Source organism: Macaca fascicularis, chromosome 7 (genome assembly GCF_037993035.2).
Source record: "Macaca fascicularis isolate 582-1 chromosome 7, T2T-MFA8v1.1".
NCBI classification, from domain to species: domain Eukaryota; kingdom Metazoa; phylum Chordata; class Mammalia; order Primates; family Cercopithecidae; genus Macaca; species Macaca fascicularis.
The window spans coordinates 53,168,463-53,192,022 of NC_088381.1; the positions used below are offsets into that span (position 1 = coordinate 53,168,463).

At 37.4% G+C, this 23,560-nt stretch overlaps 1 protein-coding gene across 27 annotated transcripts in view; it reads left to right on the top strand.

Moving 5' to 3' along the window:
• Positions 1 to 21,946, top strand: part of UBE2Q2 (ubiquitin conjugating enzyme E2 Q2) — a 58,711-nt gene extending 36,765 nt beyond the window's left edge. For 11 of the 27 annotated variants that reach the window (XR_012415223.1, XM_005560135.5, XM_065548217.2 and 8 more), the window contains 5 exons: positions 4,923 to 4,981; positions 12,280 to 12,328; positions 12,778 to 12,873; positions 18,623 to 18,689; positions 21,077 to 21,946. Coding sequence is in view for 20 of the 27 variants with exons in the window: in XM_005560135.5 (XP_005560192.1) it covers positions 4,923 to 4,981; positions 12,280 to 12,328; positions 12,778 to 12,873; positions 18,623 to 18,689; positions 21,077 to 21,108 (303 nt within the window). In the remaining 7 variants the exon portion in view is untranslated. Of the gene's footprint in view, positions 1 to 1,061; positions 1,298 to 4,922; positions 4,982 to 12,279; positions 12,329 to 12,777; positions 12,874 to 18,622; positions 18,690 to 21,076 lie in introns of all 27 variants that reach the window. The other 16 variants (XM_065548216.2, XM_073996441.1, XM_073996438.1 and 13 more) reach the window with 5 other exon arrangements.
• Positions 21,947 to 23,560: the final 1,614 nt, after the last annotated feature.

Here is a 23,560-nt window from a genome sequence, read left to right on the forward strand (position 1 = left end):
CTTGTCTTGAATTCCTAACCTCAGGTGATCCGCCTGCCTCGGCCTCCCAAAGTGCTGGGATTATAGGCATGAGCCACCACACCTGGCCTAGTATTTTTAAGACGCTAAAAATAATGGTTAAAGAATAGCAGTGGTGTCTAGAACAAATGTTAATTATTATTTTTATTTTTATTTTTTTTGAGACTGAGTCTTGCTCTGTTGCCCAGGCTGGAGTGTGGTGGCATAATCTTGGCTCACTGCAACCTCTGCCTCCCAGGTTTAAGTAGTTCTCTGCCCCAGCCTCCCGAGTAGTTGGGATTATAGGCATGTGCCACCATGTCCAGATCATTTTTGTATTTTTAGTAGAGATGGGATTTCACCATGTTGGCCAGGCTGGTCTTGAACTCCTGACCTTGTGGTACACCTGCCTTGGCCTCCCAAAGTGCTGGGATTACAGGCGTGATTTAATTATGGATCTGGATAAGATGTTATGGTTTAAAATCTGTGGATATATGAGATATTTTGATGAAAAAAACAATGCTGCTTTTGTACTTACAAAAAGGATAGTAATAATTTTCTAAAAGCTTCTTACATAGCTTTTTTATGTGTATGTTTTTCCTTGGGAATATATCTTAGGATTGAACTTCCTTGAAGTGACCCAAATGTTAGTATTATCTCTCACTTTTGTTATTGTAGAAACTGTTGTGGTTGTCAACTGGGTTGCCCTCCTAAAGTATGAGTCTAGTATATATTGACTGAAGTTGCTAATGGCTACATTTTTACTAATTCATATGGGGGAATGAATGAAGCACCCAGGCCAAAAATAAACAAAAACACACAAAAAAGGAAGGTATCTTTCTTTTTAAAAATTTAAATTTTATGTCCGTATGCCTAACACCAAACTTTAGAAATAGAACCCTTTTTTTTTTTTTTTTTTTTAATTAGTCCCTGTAGCCCCCGGTGTGCCCCTCCCTTGTCACTTCCTCTTTGGGGGGTATCTTTACGGGAATATGAAATCTTGGACAGGAAACTGGAGGATTTGTGACTGCAGGTAGTGTTTTCATTATTTTTTCCTGCTCTAGGTAGAACTTCAGGGAGGGGACGATCTGGGAGGTAAATGGCTGAATTTCTATTGGATTTGTGTTTCTGGACCATGGCTCCTGATACCAGAAAGAAGGGCCTTTTCTGGGGTTGGAGTATTTCTTAAGAGGCCTGGGAAGAATGTGATTGCCTTGAGCTAACTGACCTTATGAAGAGGACCTTAAACTGAATTGCCAAGTTATTAGTATCGGGATTCACAGACTTTGGAGGATAGCAGGTATGACTCAGAAAGATTTACAGGAAAGAGCCAGAACAGTGTATATTTATGGCCTCTGATGCCCATGGTGACAACTTGAATAATAAGAAAAATGGAACTTGAGATAAAGCATAACACAAAGATGCAGGAGGGAATGCGACCTGATCAGCAACTTAGCAAATCCAACTTGCTATGTATGCTTTTAAGGAAGTCACTTTTTGGTGTTTCAGGCAGCATCTGAATTACTGAATTGAATTCTGAGGTAGTACTTTAAGAATGGTCTATTTAGATAAACTTAGGTTCATTTAGAGAATAATTGCCGGGATTGGGAAGAGATTGTATTCCGTGTCCTGGGATAGCTGGCGAAATTGTGGATTTGGAGAGGAGAACATGGGGGTTGATGTTAGCTTGTCTTCAACTATTTGAAGGACTGTGTATATGGAAGCATTAGTTTTTATTTGTTTTTGGTGAACACAGGGCATAAAACTAGTAAGGCAGATTACAAAGAGGCGATTTTCAACTCAGTGTAAGGAAGTGATTTGTAACTATTTAGAGCCATTTGGTGATGCAGTCTTTAAAAAACAGAATGTGCCTCTTCCTTAAGAATAACTTAGATGGCTAAGATGTTAAGATCTCAGATAACTTTCTGATATCCTTATAGAGCCTGAGAGTCTGTTTCTGAGTTAATATATACTAAGGTAACTGAAACTTCATTTTAACAGTCACCCTCAACCTTTTTTTTTTCCTCGAAGAACTTTTTATTTCTGTAAAATATGGATTCCTGAGTTCCAGGGTATAGACTTTATGGAATAGAGTCCCCAGATTTTGATGTGGAAGAGTTATTCTGAACTGTTTACAATGAATTAAATCATACATAATCAATGAAGCGGTTTTGTAGTCATTAAGGATTCACATGTTTAAATTTCTAAATAATAGGAGGTTAAATGAAGTTGTACTTTACTAAGCTTTACATCAACCTCTATACCTTTCATTATGTCTGTTAAATATAGGTGAAAGGTGAGCTATTTTATTTGAAAGTAGATTATAATAACTGTCATTAAGTTGCTATCTTGTGTCATTAAGTTGGTATCTTGTGGATAATCTTACATTTCTATTGCAAGTTAGAAAACGATTTCTTCCTATCCCTCATCTTATATCATCTTCCTCACTTCATATATTTTTATCAAGTCTGATGATCCTTATCTTTTAATTGGACCCACTCATTATTGCTGATACTTGGGTCTGAATCTCCATCTTACAGATTCATTACTATTTGTCCTTCTTGCTTCACACTCCTTTTCATCTTTCTTTTGGATTTTTTTATTACTCTAGTTTCGTACCTCTGTCAGCATGGTAGTTCTTTTTTACTACCCTACAGTTACAATATGTCTTTGACTTGTCAAAGTCTAATATAAACTTGTAAATTTATATTTTTTCCTTTTCCTTGTCAATACAAGGACCTTAGAACACTGAGGTCATGTCCTCCCTGCCATATACGTGCTGCTGTCATCATGCATTTTAATTCTATACTTATCTAAAACTCTACACATAATTATGTAATTGGTCAATATCCATTTAGATCCACATGCACATTTGCTCTTTTTTATGCTCTTTATTCTCCACATTTTCATTGAGGATCCTCTTTCTCCTGTCTGAAAATAACCTTTAGTATTTCCTTTAGTGTGAGTCTGAAGATGAAAACAAAAACCTTTATTTTTCTTTCTTTGTTTTTTGAGACCAAGTTTCGCTCTTGTTGCACAGGCTGGAGTGCAAGTGGTGCAATCTTGACTCACCGCAAGTTCTGCCTCCCGGGTTCAAGCAATTCTCCTTCCTTAACCTTCCTGAGTAGCTGTGATTACAGGCATGCGCCACCACGCCTGGCTAATTTTGTATTTTTAGTAGAGACGGGTTTCTCCGTGTTGGTCAGGCTGGTCTCGAACTCCCGAACTCAGATCATCCGTCCGCCTCGGCCTCCCAAAGTGCTGGGATTATAGGCGTGAGTCACCGTCCCTGGCCTTTATTTCATTTTTGAAGATTATTTTCATTGAGTGTAAGTTTCTAGGGTTGGCAGTTTCTTTCAGTTCCTCAAAGATACCATTCTCTTATCCTAGCTTCCATTGTTTCTCTTGAAGTATTTATGGAGGTTAAATCTTGTGAAGTCTTTGATCAGATTTGGAAAATTATCAACAACCATATCTTCAGGTATTGGTTCTGTCCCATTCTTTTTTTGCTTCCAGGACTCTACGTATGTGATAAACTTTTCACTATCTTTTTTATTTTCTGCATTTTCTTTTCTTTTCTTTTTTTTTTTTTTTTGAGACGGAGTCTCGCTCTGTCGCCCAGGCTGGAGTGCAGTGGCCGGATCTCAGCTCACTGCAAGCTCCGCCTCCCGGGTTCACGCCATTCTCCTGCCTCAGCCTCCCGAGTAGCTGGGACTACAGGCGCCCACAACCGCGCCCGGCTAATTTTTTGTATTTTTAGTAGAGACGGGGTTTCACCGTGGTCTCGATCTCCTGACCTCGTGATCCGCCCGCCTCGGCCTCCCAAAGTGCTGGGATTACAGGCGTGAGCCACCGCGCCCGGCCTATTTTCTGCATTTTCTACCATTTTGTTTTTCTGACCTATTTTCCAGTTTACTGAATCTCTTTTCTGCTAAGTTACTGCTGTGGTTAAACTTATCCATTAAGCTACTAATTTCAGCTGTTGTATTTCTAAATTTTAGAATTTCCATATGGTTCATTTTTATAATTTGCATTTCTCTACCAGGCTTTCAGTCTTGTCTTTTCTTTCCTCGCTTATGTTCAACAGAGTTAACTCTATTATCTTGACCCCTTGTGGTTATGTGTCTGTTATTTGCTTCTCTTGTTTTCTATTTGTCTTTGTCTCATGTGGCTTATTTTTAGTGATAGACATTATATATGAAAAATTATAGAACTAATTTGAAGCCTTGGATGATAATCTTCTCCAGAGAGGATTTATATTTGCCCCTGCCAGGGGCTTGGAAATTAGCAACCCAGGATTGCCTCATGCAATCAGGGATTGAGATGATTCAAGCTGGCCTCATTCCCTGTCAGGGCAATTTGCAGTTGGTTCTTCAGGGTCGCAGCCTTAGGAGTGGGAGACTTAGCAGGGCCTCTCCTCGGTGAACGCTGGGCTGCAATGTTTATCTCTCTGTGAGCTCTGTGAGGCTGTGAGTTCTAGCTCAGCTTGTGAACCTCTTCTTTTTCTCTTCTGTAATTGGAAGAAAACCCAAGGGGGGAGAAAAAAGATCCTGCTCTCTGGTGTTCCCTTTTCTTAGCCCTGAAATTGTTATGTTTTGTTCACCTTTCTAGTTTTCAGTCAGAAAATTGATCTAAATTACCTAGTCTATCATTATTGGAATGGTTCCTTTATATAGTTCTAGTGAAGTGGAACCCCTTCATGTGTTTCATCAGTTTACCATAACACTGTTCTGTTTGGGCCTGATTTTAACTTCATTTTTATTTGATTTGGTTTTCATTTTGGTTTTGAGTACTAATTTTATGATTCTTACCTATTATCTGATAATAAATGTACACATTCTTTATAGTATCTTTTAAAATCTTCTAAATAGTATAACATTAAGGATGTTCTTAAAATTAATTAAACTTGCTTATTTGCTTTTTAGGATAACTTTCCATTTGATCCTCCGTTTGTTCGAGTGGTGTTACCTGTTCTCTCAGGAGGGTAAGTTTAAGCAATTACTTAAAAAGAAAATTTTTTTCAGTTAAAAAAAATTTTTTTTATGGAGACGAGGTCTCACTATGTTGTTGTGGCTGGTTTTGAACTCCTGGGCTCAAGTGATCCTCCCACCTTGGCCTCTGAAAGTGCTGGGATTACAGGCATGAGGCCACTGTGCCTGGCTTGCATTTTTTTTTTTTTTTAAGTGTGCACCAGAATCATTTGGAGAGCTAGTCCCAGAGTTTCTCATTCAGTAGGTCTGTGGTAGGGCCTGAGTATTTACATTTTTAAGAAGTTTCCAGGTGAAGATGATACTGTTGTTCTGGGCCCACACTTAGAACCATTGATTATAAAGCATTATATTGTTGAGAGGTAGAGTTTTTAATGATTCATACACACACGTATTTATACATATACACACATACACACACATATACACACACATATTTTTACCCTAAAAAAGCTAATGTTTTTCTTTCTTTTTTTTTTTTTTTTTTGAGACAGAGGCTCCCTCTGTCGCCCAGGCTGGAGTGCAGTGGCTGGATCTCAGCTCACTGCAAGCTCCGCCTCCCGGGTTCACGCCATTCTCCTGCCTCAGCCTCCTGAGTAGCTGGGACTATAGGCGCCCGCCACCTCGCTCGGCTAGTTTTTTATGTATTTTTAGTAGAGACGGGGTTTCACCGTGTTCGCCAGGATGGTCTCAATCTCCTGACCTTGTGATCCGCCCGTCTCGGCCTCCCAAAGTGCTGGGATTACAGGCTTGAGCCACCGCGCCCGGCCTAAAAAGCTAATGTTTTTCAAATGTAAATTGTGATTGAGGGTTTAGAGAATGTTATGATTAAAGAGTGGTCCCCACATGCCTGTGATCCTAATTGGTACTTCTAGGGATAATCATGGGAAATCTCATGGACCTATGGAACTGGCTAATTAATTCTACAGGTAATACTTGCAGTTTAGTAGGGTCGAGTGGTAATTGTATTGCTGCTTCTTGTGGTTGGAAGTCTTACAGAAGAGGGGGAAAAGATCACAATTTGTTAGGTTATTTATGAAATGTTCAGTAGGCCCTCAAAGTATGAGCAGTTTAACTTGAGAATTTTCAAACACTCGGCTGACTAATTCTATTATGTGACATAATCTACATTATGGTGATTAAAAACTAAATATATCCAGCCCTTACTTTGATCATTTCTATGGTTGAGATAGTAATAGTTGTATTTAGGGTAAAAATATGAGTGACTATATCAGACTTCAGAACTTTCTCCAGAAGAGCTTTGTTCCTACAGTTATTTTTAGTTATATTTGCTTTACATGCTTATATATGTGTTTTGGGGGGCTAAAATCCTGTTAAGAATCATTTCTTGTAGTCAAAATACATACTAATTTGCTGTTGATACTACAGAACTAGTTATTTGGGCATGGTGTCCATCTATAAAGCTCAGAGAAACAAAAAGTATGTGTGTTTTTTTTTAACCTTAGTATTACATATGGATATGCTGAGCTCATTTTGAGTTCTGCCACATGGTAAAGCAATATAATTTTTATTTATTTATGTATTTATTTATTGAGACAGGTTCTCTCTTTGTTGCCCAGGCTGGAGTGCAGTGGTGCAGTTATGGCTCACTGCAATCTCTGCCTCCCGGGCTCAAGATATCCTTCCACCTCAGCCTCCTAAGTAGCTGGGATGCCACCATGCCCAGCTAATTGTTGTATTTTGGGTAGAGATGAGGTTTTGCCATGTTGCTCAGGCTGGTCTTGAACTCCTGGGCTGAAGCCATCTACCCACCTCAGCCTTGCAAAGTACTAGGATTACAAGTCTAAGCCACTGTGCGTGGCCCAATATTGTTTTTTAAAATTATTTTATTTTTCTTTTTTGTTTTTAATTTTTTCTTTAAATTTTATGTATTTCAATATTGTTTAAGAGTTTACTTACCTGACACCTCTAACCTAATCTTTGCCATAGCTCCCAAAATGTTAAGCACTAATACAGTTTTTTGTTTTGTTTTTTTCTTTTTTTGAGACGGAGTCTTGCTGTCACCAGGCTGGAATGCGGTGGCGTGATCTCGGCTCACTGCAACCTCTGCCTTCCTGGGTTCGAGCAATTCTCCTGCCTCAGCCTCCCGAGTAGCTAGGACTACAGGCATGTGCCACCATGCCCAGCTAATTTTTGTATTTTTAGTGGAGATGGGGTTTCACCATGTTGGTCAGGATGGTCTCGATCTCTTGACCTCGTGGTCTGCCCACCGCAGCCTCCCAAAGTGCTGGGATTATAGGCGTGAGCTACCACACCAGCCTAGTGGTTTGTTAATAGATATTTGTTTTGAGGGGATTGCAAGGTTTTGGGGAAACCAGGTTCAAAATATCTTTTACCAAAGGACTTCTTGGAGGCTTAATGCTGTTTTCTATTTTTCCCAAAATTGTTTAATAATTTACACGATAGCATCTCAGAGGACGGTGTCCTCTGGCTTACTCTCTGGGAAATGCTGTTCTGTTGGAAATCCAGAGTTCTGAGTGATTCTCATGTGTTTGCTGCTGCAGAGCAGGAGATGCTGAAGGGATTCCTTTGTGAGCAGATGTTAGAGGTCTCCTTTTGACAGGTTGTTACAAAGTTGATCACAAATACACTATTACAGTGAGTGGAAGTTCCAGGTTGGGTGTGAAACAGTTGTTTAGAATTGTGTACAGCTTTATTTTGTTACCGCTAAAGCTTCCCTAGACTGTTTTTGGATCAGGCAGTAAAATTGCTATAAAAAGTACTTCTCTTGTCATAAAACCTAATGATAAGTTTCGGAAGTTGAATGTTAGGTAACCCAGCCAAGTATTTACATATACAAAATAAACACGAGACTGAAAAATAGTAAATTTTTAACTTTTCTCTTGCTCACAACACCAGCCTTTTACTAGCCACCAAGTCATAGTTCCTATGTTTTTCATAGTTTAATGTTAAAATATCTTTAACGAAGCCTTTACTGACTGGGGAGAAACGACATAACTATTGTGCTTTAATTTTTTTTTTTTTTTGAGACAGAATCTCACTCTGTTGCCCAGGCTGTAGTGCAGTGGCTTAATCTTGGCTCACTGCAACCTACACCTCCTGGGTTCAAGCCATTCTCCTGCCTCAGCCTCCTGAATAGCTGGAACTACAGGCATGTGCCACCATGCCCAGCTAATTTTTGTATTTGTAGTAGAGATAGGGTTTCACCATGTTGACCAGCCTGGTCTCAAACTCCTGGCCTCAAGTGATCCATCCACCTGGGCCTCCCAAAGTGCTGGATTATGGCATGAGCCACTGTGCCTGGCCAACTATTGTGCTTTAGTTGTATGTGCTTGTTTATAAAAGTGTGTATGTTTACTCAGTATTCCCATAAGCATGGGAAAAGGAAGACAGGTCATTTTTTGTTCAAAATCTTAGAGAAAAAAAATGATCAAGGAAAAGATTTGGAAGAAATTTGCAAATTCAGAATAAATATATAAAAACATTTTTGTCAGCCAGATGCGGTGGCTCACGCCTGTAATCCCAGCACTTTTGGAGGCCAAGGCAGGTGGATCATCTGAGTCAGGAGTTTGAGACCAGCCTGGCCAACATGGCGAAACCCTGTCTCTACTAAAAATACAAAAATTAGCTGGGCGTGGTGGTGGGTGCCTGTAATCCCAGCTAGTCGGGAAGCTGAGGCAGGAGAATCGCTTGAACCCAGGAGGTGGAGGTTGCAGTGAGCCGAGATCGCCCCATTGCAGTCCAGCCTGGGCAACAGGGCGAGATTCCGTCTCAAAAAAAGTTTTTTTTTTATCAGAACATTTTAAAATGTGATTATAAAATTGACCAGTATAGCTTTTCAACATTTTATTGTAAGAATTCCAAGAATTTAAGTTTATGACCTTAGTTTACTGCCTAGAGTAGAGACAAATACATGAAGTTATGAATAATGCCATTTTCAATTTTAAAATCTGTTACGTAGTTTCTTAATTGATTCTTTTTTGCCACGGTGTTATTGTTCTCATTATTCAAATGAATAATTTGAATAATAAGTCAGCTTGTGACCTACTCAAATAAATCTTCTGATTCCTAATAAAGTGTTTTTCATTATACCAAATGCCAAGTGTATGAGGGGATTACAAGTACTAAGTACTCCATTGATTATCAAATGCTAACTATGGACTTAATTTATCAGAGGTTTAAAGCAGCAAAGAGTTGCTCTGGCAACAGTGACCTGAAGACTTCATGAAGTAGGTGGGATCCCAGTTAGGCAGTGAAATGTGAGTGGGGTTTGGTCAGCTGGTGGAGGTTGAAGGAAAATGATTTACATAGGTGAAAAATAAACACAATTAGGTATCTAGGAAAGAGAATGAGATACTCAAAGTATACCAGACCAGTTTGAGCTATAACACAAGGAAGGTAGGACTCATGTAGAAGAGTTGTAGGAAATAGTGCTGATGTAATATCTTGTACTTAAAACAGTTCTGTGGACTGGTCAGACCTTTTTTTTCCCTTCTGCTAAGTAAACTATCACCCTGGCTATTCATCTTTCTGTATAACTGGTTGAGAAATGGGAGTAACAGTAAAGAAACTATTGTAAAGTAAATCTGGTGACAGCAGAAGAGAATATGAGACACGTTGTGCTCACAGAGCCTAGAAGAGTGTGACAGTAGTTGAGGACCACGCTGTTGTCTTAAGAGTGAAGTGAGGAGAACCTATATTGGTTTGGTAGTCACTGGAGTGGAAGGAGGAGTGAAATGTGAAAGCTCATTGGAGGCAAAATCAAAATGGCTTGGTCTTCATAGTGAACTATTAAGTGAGGAGGAGGAATTATTTGCTGACTTGGGAAGAAGTAGAAGCTTGCCATCTCAGTCAGGGTAAAGCTTAAGCATTGTGTGATTCCAGATAGATTATTGAGCAGTTTTCTATGTATTTCATATCCCACATCTTCTAGTTATGACCCTATTTCTTTATTTCTTGACATAGCCAAACGTTTTTTAAACTAACAGCTTTATTGTGATACAGTTTATATATTATAAAACTCACCCTTTGAAGTGTACAATTCAGTGGTTTTTAGTATATTCAGAGTTGTGCAGCCATTACTACTACCTAATTGCAGAACATTTTCATTACTTCAAAAATAAACCCTGTACTGATAGGCAGTCACTCCCTATACCCGTCTCCCCCACCATTGATTCTGGCAACCTCTCATCTAATTTTTCTCTGTAGATTTGCCTATCCTGGACATTTCATATAAATAGAATCATACAAAATATGGCTTTTTGTGACTCGTGTTTTTTACAGTGATTTTTAAATGAAATATCCGAAGAGGCTAAGCTTAGGATAGTGTTTGCTGTACAACTTTGGCAACTGAACTTTTTTAAAGTTGAAAATACTGTATTACGGTGTCCATACATATGACATGTTATCCTTAGATGACCCTTACTTAGATCATTAATGTTTTTTCCCTAGTATTCTTGAACTGTCTCAATATTCAGCAGGAACCCTTTGGAGGCAAAGAGCAGTAAGAATTTGGAACACATATTGACAAAAGGAATGTCATTTAATACAGAAGTAGAATCGACCACTTTTAAATGTCGATGCTGCTGAAAGTGTATATTAAGGAAAAGTTTAGCTATCTTACTTTTTGTGTAGGTACTAGAACTGCTCGTCTTGTGTTCAACAAACATTTGTGTAGGTATTACGTACTCGTACAAATGCACTTTCTTTTGACCTGAAAATCCAAAAACTCCCCTTCTTCCTACCTCCTAAGACTCTGCATCCTCAAAGGAAGAGTGGGGTATCTTAAAGGAAAGGTGGTTGTGGTTGGATAATAGGTAAAATGTCTACTGTGTACTTCCTTTTCCTGAAACAAGTTCCTGTCTACCATCAGCATTTCCAAAATTTGAAGATCATGTGTGGTGTTAACTCATTAACCAATTATTAAGCTTTGAGCAATTGTGGAACCAAAATCTAAATGAGTACCTAGATCTTCTAATTCTGTTAAATCAGTGAGTGCACATTACGTACAATACTTTTAGCCCAGTAGGAGAGTTAAAGAGTGGAAGATAGATTTCTATGTTTGAGAAATAGAATACACAAAGAAAAAAAAATTAATCCCATGAGTCTTCTGAATTTAAGTTTTTGGAGAGTTTTTCTTTTAGGTTTTTTTCCCTTCCATTAATTTTTCACTTTGAAAGGTCCTAGGGTTTGGGCAAAGCAAGTGGGGAGAGACACTTGCTTGGATTCTCCAGGATGGGGGAGTTGAAGAGGACTTCTTTCCCTAATTTTATTATTAAATTTTGTCACTATAACAATTATTAATGTTAGTGGTCTACAGTAAAAGTTTTTAGATGCCTTCTCTGCAAAGTAATTTGGTTAGTCGACACAAGGATGCCTTTGGTTAGCTGGAGTGGAAGATGTGCAGGGTAGAGTGGTCTTGGCAAGTCTTCTGGGGGGAAATACAGCATTTGGAAGGGTAGGAAGCAGAAGGAATCTCAAACAAGGGAAAGACATGGGCAGAGCCCCAGAGGACAGAACAATTTGTGGTGGACTTGGTGTCCACATAGACCTAATCAGTGGTCTTAGCTTTTGTGTTTTCAAAATTACCACAGTTTTTGTTCTAAAACTATCATTCCCTTGATTTTTTAGGCATGATATTTATGTATTTTGAAATTTAACATAAAGGAGAAATGAAATTTTGTTTGAGAAAGATAAAGGTTAAAAAATCATTACCTAAATAATGATTTTCTAATGGGAGATTTGGTTCATCCCCAGAAGTTATCTTTGGTTCAGAGAATAGTCTTCAGGCCTAGAAAGAGCTTAAGGAATTCCAGAGAGGAGCTCCATGGTCAGAACCATTTGATTCTCACAACAGAATGGGTAAAAACAGTTTGGAACCATAAAGCCATGCAGATGTTAATAGCATGGATAGGGTAAGGTCAGTGTCACTGTCGGGAAAAACTCTTGGCTGTAACATCATGGTAGAGTTTCAGATGTAAAGAACACGCGAATGCCATTTAAGGAAACTGGTTCTTCTGCCCCTATTCTTTGGAATATTTAGGGCTAAGTTCTTAGTTACTGATATCATACAAATCTGAAAGTATTATGTTCTAAGAACCATTAGAAAAAATTGACTAGAATTTCAGAGGGATTACATTAGCGTGATAACATTAGAATTTTTAAGTTACCCATAGTCCTATATCCCTAACAACTGTTTTCATGTTATTTTCTCATCTTTACTTGTATGCATATTTTCTTGGTAATGGCACTTAGAAATTGTTTACGGAGGAATAATTCTCGAATTTTGTATGACTCCTTTTTTCTTTTTAAGGTATGTATTGGGTGGAGGAGCATTATGTATGGAACTTCTCACAAAACAGGTGACTTTTTTCTTACGGTACTCCATTTTCATCCGCAATTTAGTGTTTTGATCATGTAAATTAGATTGTAAGTAGAAAATTCTTTAATAGCTCCTACTTTTAAAGAAATTTTAGTTTATTTTTAAAATAGTTTCTACTTTCAAGAATGAAAAGGTAAACCAATAAAATGACATTGTACTTGCTGCTGAATCTATGCTAGGATAGGCATTAAGAGTGATCTTTATTTAAGGTTCTAATTTGCTCATGTTGGGCACTTAGAACATTGGTTTGTTGTTTTTTTTTTTTTTTTGGTGAGATTCTGGAAATGTTCCAATTTTACTTTTTCCCCTTGACTATAGACTTTTTAACACTGATTTGCTGCTGTTGAGTTACATACCATTTTGTTAGGCCTTCCCAAGTGGGAATCAGAAATACTGCTGTATTTTAGAGATATTTTGTTCTTCCTGTAGGGCTGGAGCAGTGCCTACTCAATAGAATCAGTCATCATGCAAATAAATGCCACCTTAGTCAAAGGCAAAGCCAGAGTGCAGTTTGGAGCAAATAAGGTACTTTTGTTAAGAATTTTACATAAACCATAAGATATATTTTATATTTATGAGCTTTCTTCCTGTCTTGACTTAATTCTTTTTTGAGATAGTTTCATTTTCATTTGGTTTGTTTTCTTCTTGTTACAAAAGTGATCTATAGAAAATAAAGAATTATAAGAAAATTAAGGATACTAATTGATAATCACTTAATGATTTAATATCTGTTCTTTTCGTCTTTGTTATATTTGCTGTAGATAAACATGTCTACAGTTGTAAACTTATTATTGGTATGTATACTATAGTAAATTAAATTAAAAATTACATGTACTTTAAGGTTTTAAAAAATTGAGTTCATGTTATAGAACTAATTCCTGATAAGCTTTTATGTGCTAGGCTCTAGTCTTTTCATTTATTTATTTTTACTTTTTTTTTCTCTGTGCCTATTCTTACCAAGTTTTTAAAAAATCTTTTACTTTTTATTAACTCAATCCTCTTAATAACTTAAAAAGTAGATGCTATTATTATCTGCATTTTGTAGATGAGGTAACTGAAGCATACAGAAGTTAGTTAGACAACTTGTCTGAGGTGACAAGTGACAGAAAAAGGATTGGAACCAGTCTGGCTGCCCTAGGCCCAACCAAGGGGAGCTGAGAGCAAGCCATGGTACATAAGGATGTTGTTCAGGCTGGTTTTCTTTTCAGTTAACATGAAACATAGGCTGTAACATTAATTTTAGGACATAAGTGAGACAGCCTTTCAAAGCCAGAGGTTTGTTACCATGACTTTTAGCAAGAATTTGTGGTTTAAAGGCAAGATGGTGCTCTCAGAAGCTTCCATTCACTATGGAGGGAATGGTAGTTGAGTTAAATAGTGAAATCCTGGAGCACACAGTCTTCAGGGCAGCTTCTGACCTATTTCTATGGTCAGCATCTGTCTTTCCCTGCTGCCCATAACCTCCACTTATTCTCACATAGAATCCCCTAGACTGTGATCACATTCAGATGAGAGAACTATTTTGTTTTTTCCAGGGTAGGAGGAAGTGAGTCACTACCTATACTAAGCAGTCCAGTCTCCTGTGTATAAATGAGCAAGGTTGGGGAGCCAAATCTCTTGGAGAATCTCAGGATTATGCAAGATGGTAAAGTGGTCTCATGTTAGTTATATCCACAGCTCTCATCAGAAGCAGACACAGATACTTTTTGTAGGAAAGCATCTCTAATTTAAGCCTGTAGGATTCCCAAAGATTAAAAGAATTCACTCCAATCATAGCATTCAGGTAGTCAACTCAACATATTTGAGAATTGTCAGAAATAATAAATAATAGATATATTTCCCAAAGACAGTAAGTTTTGGAATTATCAGATACAAAACACATACTTCAGATATTAGAATTATGAGAAAATAGTTACATGTGAAATCTAAAATAAAGAAAAAAAGATGGAATCATAAAATTGAGCAAGCATTAAGACTGCCAGGAATGATGAGGAAGACCTGAAAAGAAAATGGATGAAATAGAACTTATAGAAATAAAAAATATAGATAGGTATGGTGGTTCACGCCTGTAATCCCAGCACTTTGGGAGGCCGAGGCAGGAGGATGGCTTGAGCCCAGGAGTTGGAGACCAGCCTGGGCAACGTGGTGAGAACTCATCTGTACAAAAAATACCCCCCTCCACCCTAAAAAAACAATTAACTGGGTATGGGGTACCTGTCTATAGTCTCAGCTACTCAGGAGGCTGAGGTGGGAAGATCACTTGAGCCCAGGAGGCCGAGGCTGCACTGAGGCATGTTCACGCCACTGCACTCCAGCCTGAGTGACAGTGAGACTGTTTCAAAATAAAGAAAAAATGTAATTGTTGAAATAAGAAACTCAGTAGATTAGATACCAGAAGAAAATTAATTGATTAGATGATTATCTCAAAAAAATACGTTAGAATGTTACACAGAGAGACATGGGGATAGATGATAGGGCAGAAGTTGGTGGGGTTGGTGGGGAGAGATCAGAGTGAGGGCTAAAATATGTCTTAGTGGAATCGCAGGAGGAGATATTAGAATTATACTAGAAAGTGAGAGAAATAGAAGTTCTAAAGGTGATAGAAGCAAGTCTACATAAATCAGTCATAACAAATGTAAATGGACTAAAGTTACCAGTTAGATTAAGTTAGTAAAATCCAGCTGTTTTAATCTTTATATTTAAAATATAAAGGTACAAAAAGGTTGAAAATTTTTATAAAGGAGAGTGATAAAGATATGCCAGTATACATTAACCAAAACCAAATGATGTAGCTTTAGTATCAAACAAAATAGGATTCTGGAACAGAAAGCATTAGTAACAATTTGATGATAAGTCTGTTAATTAGGAGGACATAGCAATTTTCGTATTTTATGTACCTATCAAAATAGCCTCAAAATACTCAGGAAAAACTGATAAAACCACAGGGAGAAAGAAGTTGACAAGTCCACTATCATAGTTGGAGATTTCAACATACCCTGCATACTACTAGTCAGATAAACAGAATGCACCTATGTAGATTTGAATAACCAGTGAACAGGCATGGTATAATGGACATAGACCTCTGTACCTAATAATTAGATATAGATTGTTCTCAAGCATTTATGGACTATGGGAGAAAAATTAATTATAAATCCATAAAATCAGAAGATTTAAAAACAGTTGGTACCATACACACCATATCATTTAAATATGAAGCAGTTAAGGTTAGAAGGCAATAATGAAGAGATTAACAAAAAGCTATGTGAATTTGGAAATTAAACACAGCTGTAAATCATGGTTTTAAAAAGTAAAATGAAATTTTAAAATGCTTAGAATTGAACCACAATTAAAATACTAGAATTCTATCTATTCCTCTCTCCCCTCTTCTTCCTATCTGGAACATTCAAGAAGCTAATCTTTTTCAATGAACACCTCAAATACTGAAAAACAGAAAAGGACAGATGTCATTCTCTGATCTTAGTTAAATCTATAAGTTAATAATAAAACCAGAAAACAGATATTTCTTTCTGGAATTTTATAATTCATGCAAACAGCCCTTAGGTCAAAAAGGCCTTCAAAATTAAAACTGCAGAATATTTACAGAATAGCAATAATGCAATCATTACTTATCAGAGACTAAAGGAGAGCTCAGAGGAATGTTCATTGCCAAATCCTTATGCCATTAAGAAAAGAATGAAAATGAATCAAGCCTCTAACTGATTGCTAGACAGGACAATGAAAAACCCTGAAGGAGGCCGGGGACGGTGGCTCACTCCTGTAATCCTAGCACTTTGGTAGGCTGAGACGAGTGGATGACCTGAGCTCAGGAGTTCGAGACCACCCTGCGGAACATGGTGAAACCCATCTCTGCCAAAAAAACAAAACATGAAAATTAGCTGGGTGTGGTGGCAGATGCCTGTAATCCCAGCTGCTTGGGAGGCTGAGGCAGGAGAATTGCTTGAACCTGGGAGATGGAGGTTGCAGTGAGCTGAGATCCAGCCACTGCACTCTAGTCCAAGTGACAGAGCAAGACTCTGTCTCTTAAAAGAACCTGAAGGAAAGCAGAATGGGGAAATTATTAAAGATATACAAGCAGAAATCAGTGAGTTAGAAGAATAGGAAGGGCTAGACCCACAGTACAGTAAAGCCTCTGCAGAAACATTTGTTTAAACTGGGCATTTGAGTACCTTGCTAGTGATATTGAGACTGGGGAAGGCCAACATTCTTATTTTCTCTTTGTGTTTTGGGTGGTGGGCAGTAGGGTTGGAAAGTGACTACTTCACAGTCATTTGGGAATTTCAGGGTATATATATTTTTTATGTACAGTTTGTTTCTGAATCTTATTTTTGTCCTTTTTGTGAAAATACTAAAAAAAACACTTTTTCATTAATGTTAAGAAAAACGTGTTACTATACATTTTATGTTTAGTTTATTAGGTGCATTATGGCAGGGCTGTACTATTTTATTTGTGTGTGTGTGTTTTTTTTGTTTGTTTGAGACGGAGTTTCGCTCTCGTTGCCCAGGCTGGAGTGTAATGGTGTGATCTCGGACTCACTGCAACCTCTGCCTCCCGGGTTCAAGCGATTCTCCTGCCTCAGCCTCCCAAGTAGCTGAGATTACAGGTGCGCGCCACCATGCCCGGCTAATTTGGTATTTTTAGTAGAGACGGGGTTTCTCCATGTTGGTCAGGCTGGTCTCGAGCTCCCGACCTCAGGTGATCCAACTGCCTCAGCCTCCCAAAGTGCTGGTATTACAGATGTGAGCCACCGTGCCGGCCGGCTTTACTATTTTAAAGAGCTCTAGATGTTGAAAAAGACTACCCTGTAGAAAAATAGGAAAAGTCCTTACATAAATTTAACATGTTAAAAAAATAGGAAAAGGGTATAAAAAGTCTGTTTACAGAAATAGAAATAAATGGCTCATGAACACATTGGAGACATGCTCAGTCTCACTCAGTAATAGAAATACAAATTAAAACTGTACTGGGAGTCCATCTAGTATATTGTCAGAAATCTACAAATATTTGAAGCACTGCACTGGTGAGGCTGCATCAAGGCACTCTTACAGATGGCTGGTGGGCAGACACATTTGTGCAGTTATGTAATCTCAAAATTACTAAGGCATGTATAACTTTTGACCCAGGAGCTCTACTCTAGGACATTTTTACCAGTACTCAGCAGATATACGTACAAGGTTGCTCATGGCAACATTATAACAGCAAAATACTGACAACAACCTGATGTCCACCAATAGGGGACTGATTAAATATTTGAATATCCGTGTAATAGAAATATTTCAGTGTTTAAAGCAGGTATGTTCTATACTGATTTGGAACATTCTCCAGGATATGCTAGATGAGAAAAGGGGCAGATCAGTATCTGTAGCATGCAACTGTTAGTGAAGGAAAGCCGGGACAATGGCTAATAACAGTGGGCTGTACATGAATATTTTTGTGTAATCTTAAAGAAGGACATAAAAGAAATTAGTAATAGTGGTTAACTTGTGTGGAGGAAGGGGGTTGAATGGGAGGAAACTGGATGTTTAGGGTACAAGTAGGAGGGAGAGTTTTCACTTAGGATGTAGACATTTTTGAGTCTTGTGCTGTGTGAATTTATTATGCAAAAAATTCTGCGATATAATATAGTGGATAGATGGGTACCACTATGGAGAGTGTTCTGGTATATTAATTCGAAGTGAAGATATAGGTTGGTTGTATGGTGACAAAATTAATCCTAGATTTGGCTCCTTAAAAAGATTGTATATTTTTATCAAAAGAGGGCTCCTTTAGTAAGCCAGGTGCCAATTATGGGCGTTCTTTAGATTTCTAACTTAAAATGTCATTCATATGTATAGTCGTGGAAGCTTAATATTTTCTTATCTGAAAGTAATATTTTGTAGTTGTTTTTAAAATAGAAGCTACATGAAGAACGTTTGAGTTTTATTAACATCCAGATATAATCCTTTAACTTGATTCAGCAATATGGAGACAGACTCTAGAACCAGAAAGCTTTGTAGTTGTCCAATGGTAGGAAGACTTATAAAAATGAACTGTGAGGCTTGTTGATTTTTATTGGGGTACAATTTTGGTTTTGTTATTTTTATAAAATTGTAGAGAATAATGAACTTGAGAAATGAGGCTATTAAGTTAAAATTGTTTTTGAAATGGAGAGTCAGTTTCCTGTGTTCTTTTAAGCACAGTGTGATGCATTCATAAATTTATTGTAATAATTTTCACCTAATTACACTTGATTTAAAATGTGTAATTCTCTTTCAGAATCAATATAATCTAGCAAGAGCCCAACAATCCTATAATTCCATTGTACAGATACATGAGAAAAATGGTATGTTTAATTCAATAAGTGTTTATTGCCATTTAAGAAGTTTTAGATAATGTATTAATATTTACCGTTTTATTTTTCTGTTTTTGCTTTAGTTTCTTAAAGTACTGTTACCATAGTGAGAAAAACTTGTGCTGCATACAAAAATCTTTATTTATTTATTTTATTTTATTTTATTTGTTTCTTGAGATGGAGTCTTGTTCTGTCACCCTGGCTGGAGTGCAGTGCTGCTATCTTGACTCACTGCCAGCTCCGCTTCCCAGGTTCATTCCATTCTCCTTCCTCTGCCTCCTAAGTAGCTGGGACTACAGGCGCCTGCCACCATGCCTGGCTAATTTTTTTTTTTTTTTTGTATTTTTAGTAGAGATGGGGTGTCACCATGTTAGCCAGGAAGGTCTCGATCTCCTGACTTTGTGATCCACCCGCCTCGGCCTCCCAAAGTGCTGGGGTTACAGGTGTGAGTCATCGCGCCACAAACCTTAACATTGTACTTCAATCAAAATTTTTGTATCCTATACACTTGGCCTAGGTATCTCAGAGTCAGAATCAAGATTTTTTTTTTTTTTTTTTTTTTTTTTTTAGTAGATTAATGCATGACTCACTTTACTTACTTGAAATCAATGGTTGTAGGAATTGAGTTAAAGGCAACTCTTTATAGATGGAGTTCTTGTTGTTACAACTGGAGTGCAGTGGTTGTTTATAGGTGTGATCATAGTGGACTGCAGCCTCAAGCTCCTGGGCTGATGTGATCCTCCTGCCTCAGTCTCCCCAGTAGCTCGGACTGTAGGCACAAGCCACCATGCCTGTAAAGTATACTTTACTTTGCTAGAAATGTGTCAGTTTGTGACTTAAGATTTGTGTTTTGTGCTTACTTATTTTAATGACAAAGCAAACTTGTCACTTTTTCAGTGATTGCTTACTTACGGCAATAGTATTCAAAACAAAATTTTCAAGCAGAAGAGAGAAACGATAAAATTTGAGGACAAGGCCAGGTTTTCATAATAATAATTTCTAGCACACAAAATTAGTAGATCCAAAGAAACCTGTATACTACTTTGATACTTTATAGATCTTGGTATATTCATACTGTTCTAAAGTTTCATACTAAACAGTACGTAGTCTAATTTGCCTTTTTATGGAGAGCTTAGGTTTTTGTGGAGCCTGGGAAACAGATTTCTTATTTTTATTTCTTAAACATTACAACTGGCATTTAAAAAATATTTATAGAAAATCCTGTATTTGAGAGTGTGTGGGTATGTGTAAGCTTAGCTGTGATGAAAGAGTAATAGATTCAGAATCGGGAGAGATGACTTCTAGGGATTTTTTTAATCTTAAAAAAATTTTTTTTCTTATTTGTAAAAAATTGACACGTTATACTTATTGTGTACAAAGTTTTGAAGTATACATAATTGTGGAATGACTAAATCTAGCTAATTAACCTAGGCATCACCTTACGTAGTTATCATTTTTATGGTGAGACACTTTACATCCACTCTTAGCATTTTTCAAGAATACAGTATATTGTTAACTGTAGTCACCATGTTGTACAATAGCTCAAGATGGATTCTAGTCTGGCTTGCTACTAACTCTGATTTTAGGCATCGTCATTTAGTTACTGCACCTGCTGCGATGGCTTCCTCGTCATTGGTGAAATGATGTCATGGCTCTGATAACAGTCCAAGTTCCTTATATTCTAAATTGCCAGGAGTTTGTTTGGGGAAATAAGTACTTTCCATGAGGCTTACTTTCAAGTATAGAACTGAAGTGGAATAAAACTTATTCTTTTAGTCTAATATTCCACAGTCATCTTTAGCTAGAGATGCCATTAATACAGAGCTCTTGTGTTGAAAACTCAAGTACAATTTATTCATAGAAAATAACTTTCTGTTGTGAAATAGCAAAATGCAGTGTTACCAATCCAAGTATAAGTTTAATTTTTACAGTAGGCTGGGTGCGGTGGCTCACACCTGTAATCCCAACACTCTGGGAGGCGGAGGTGGATGGATCACCTGAGGTCAGGAGTTGGAGACCAGCCTGACCAACATGGTGAAACCCTGTCTCTACTAAATACAAAACAAAACAAAAAACATGAATGGGACATAGTGGCGCATGCCTCTGTAATCCCAGCTACTTGAGAGGCTGAGGCAGGAGAATTGCTTGATCTGGGAGGTGGAGGTTGCAGTGAGCTGTTTGCGCCATTGCACTCCAGCCTAGGTGACAGAGCAAAACTCTGTCTCAAAAAAAAAGAAAAGGAAAAAGAAAAAAAATTGTATAGTAGATTTAAACACCAAAATTATGAAGAGAGGCTGTAGCTAGCCTTATTACATGCCAGTTCTTCTAATTTATTTAAGAATTAAGTATTTTAACTTTTTTTTTTCATTCTATTTCAGGCTGGTACACCCCTCCAAAGGAAGATGGCTAAATATGTTGACTGTTGTGTGTTTGGACTAATGTTGCTTTAAAGAAAATCTTAACCAATATGCAGACACAAGCTTTGAGTGCCCCTATTACAGCAGTACCGAAGACGTTAGTTAATAGATATTTTAGTGGATAATCTGTCATCTGACATCCAGTATGAAGTTACAGCCTTTGCATTTTGCTCATTTTAGATATCTTGGACTGAGCAGTGGGGCCTTTATTGTATTTCTCCTGATAAATACACATACTGGCCACTCCTTATCTCTTTTTCTTGAAAAGTGAACTTTTTAAAGCAGCCAAGTCAGCGTCAGGCTACTGAAGTTGAGGCTTTAGAGTAACTTTCCTATATTGAGCCCATGGGTTACAAGGATTTGCAATATATTCCATTTACAGCCAGTACAAGTTTAATCAATGTTCAATATTGGTTTAGAAAATTTTAAGGCCTTCTAAATCATAATAGCTCTTTCATGTCTAAAACTATTTTATGATATTGCCAAAAGGATAGGAAACCTACTCATTAAATTGTTAAACTTTTTAATGACTATGTGAAGATATGAATTGTTTCCTGAAGATAATACTCTTAATTGAGTTACATTGTTCTTCTTAGGCAAAGCAGTGTAAAACTATATCAGTTAAGGCTTGCAAGTAGTGATTTCCACTGGGGCATCAGAGTCTTGCTGGGCTGAATCTGCTGCTTGTTGGTTCAGTGTTTCTTATGAACAAGAGCCACAGTATAGAGCTTAAAGTTATTTAAAATACTAAGTCATCTTACGTTTCCATTTTATTAACGGGATGTTGCAATCATTTGTAAACTAATAAACTTATAAAGTGATTGGCACAAAGACTCCTTGAGCAAAAGCTGCGCAGTTAAGTAGAAAAATATACTTAATTTGGAGACTCTTACAGTAACTTTTGCCATAGTCAAAACAATGGCTTTTACATTGAAAGATTAATAGAAACTCTACGTATGTTAATTTTTGATGGAACCTGACTCAAATCAAGGTACTCTCCATTTTATTGCCTTACCTGAATCAGTCCTTTTTGGTTGGTAATAGATTTTTTTAATACACCCAAGTTTGATTTAAAAGTAAATTCTAGTTATTAAGCACTTTTAATAAGAAATCCAGAAGCACATTTTTCTGCACAAATCAGTTACAAAGTTCAAAAGTGTTTCTTATGCATTTGCTTTGAGATTCAGTTTTTAACTTTGTAAACCACATCTAAGAGACTTGTCATTTCTACATTATTGTGTGTGTTTAATTTCTTCTGATTCTATTTTGGTTAAGAGAGCAGTAAATTTTCTGGTATTCTTGTTCACTTGGTTACATTTGTATAAAGTTCTCATTGCCAGTTGCTCAGATAACAAGTGACATGGCAGAATTCTTTAAAGCAGTAAAGTTCCTTAAGCCTAAGGCTAAATCTTGAATACATTGTTGAATTCTTTAATATCCTGATGGCAAGCAGATTGATAGCTGCACATTTGGCATGCTTTGTTTTATGGATTTTATTTTTAATTGCAGATTTATTTGGCAATGTACAGTAAATTTTGTAAACTTGCATCAAGTTTATGAATAAACCATTTAAAAATTTGGTTTGTGCTGATCATGGCAAGCAAAAAAAAAGATTACTTTCTCATTTTTCCATCATAAGAAAACTCTGCTTGATGTGTTTGTAAGCTCTATTGAGTTTCTGGAATAAGATACTTAAGGAGGGAAGTGGTGAGGGGAGGCTTGGAAGACAGGCAGATTTAACAATAGAAAGTGAAAGAACCTGGAAATGGTCTGTAGAATAGTCACCTTTTCCTCAGCCTTTTTCCTCTTCCGTTCTCATTATAAATTGAAGTGCTACTTTTTCCTCATGGCTATCCTTAGTTCCCCCAGTGAAAATAATCTGCTACTTCTTAGCGTACCCATTTCTACAAAAAAAAAAAAAGAAAAAGAGTCACAGCTACTCAGGAGGCTTATACCAGTGACAATGTCATACTATCCACCAGTGTGGGAAGGAGGATTTGGGAAATAGTTGTTTTCCATAAAAATATTTCGTTAATGTATAATATGGCCTCCTTACACACAATTGACAGGTTATTTCACATACAAGAAGTCCAGAGGTAGGATAACTCCAGTTGTACTGTACATCTGGGCTTTGCTCTGCTTCCTTGAGATTTTTCTATGTTGGTTTCATCTTTTGGTTGCATGTTATGTGCAGCCACCTTACTTGATTCAGAGGTAGATAAATGCCCCTGTTTTCTAGTGTCTCCTTAGGAGATGAGGAAATCTCTAAAAGCACCATCCCATCAAGTACACGGCCTCTCGCCTTTCCTTGGCTACATCAGGGCCCTGTGCCTACCCCTAAACCAATGGTGGTGAAAAGAATGAAACCATCGTGATTAGTTTGCACAATGGTTCTCAAAGCATGATTTGGGGAACACTGGAGACCCCTGAGACCATTTCAAGAGA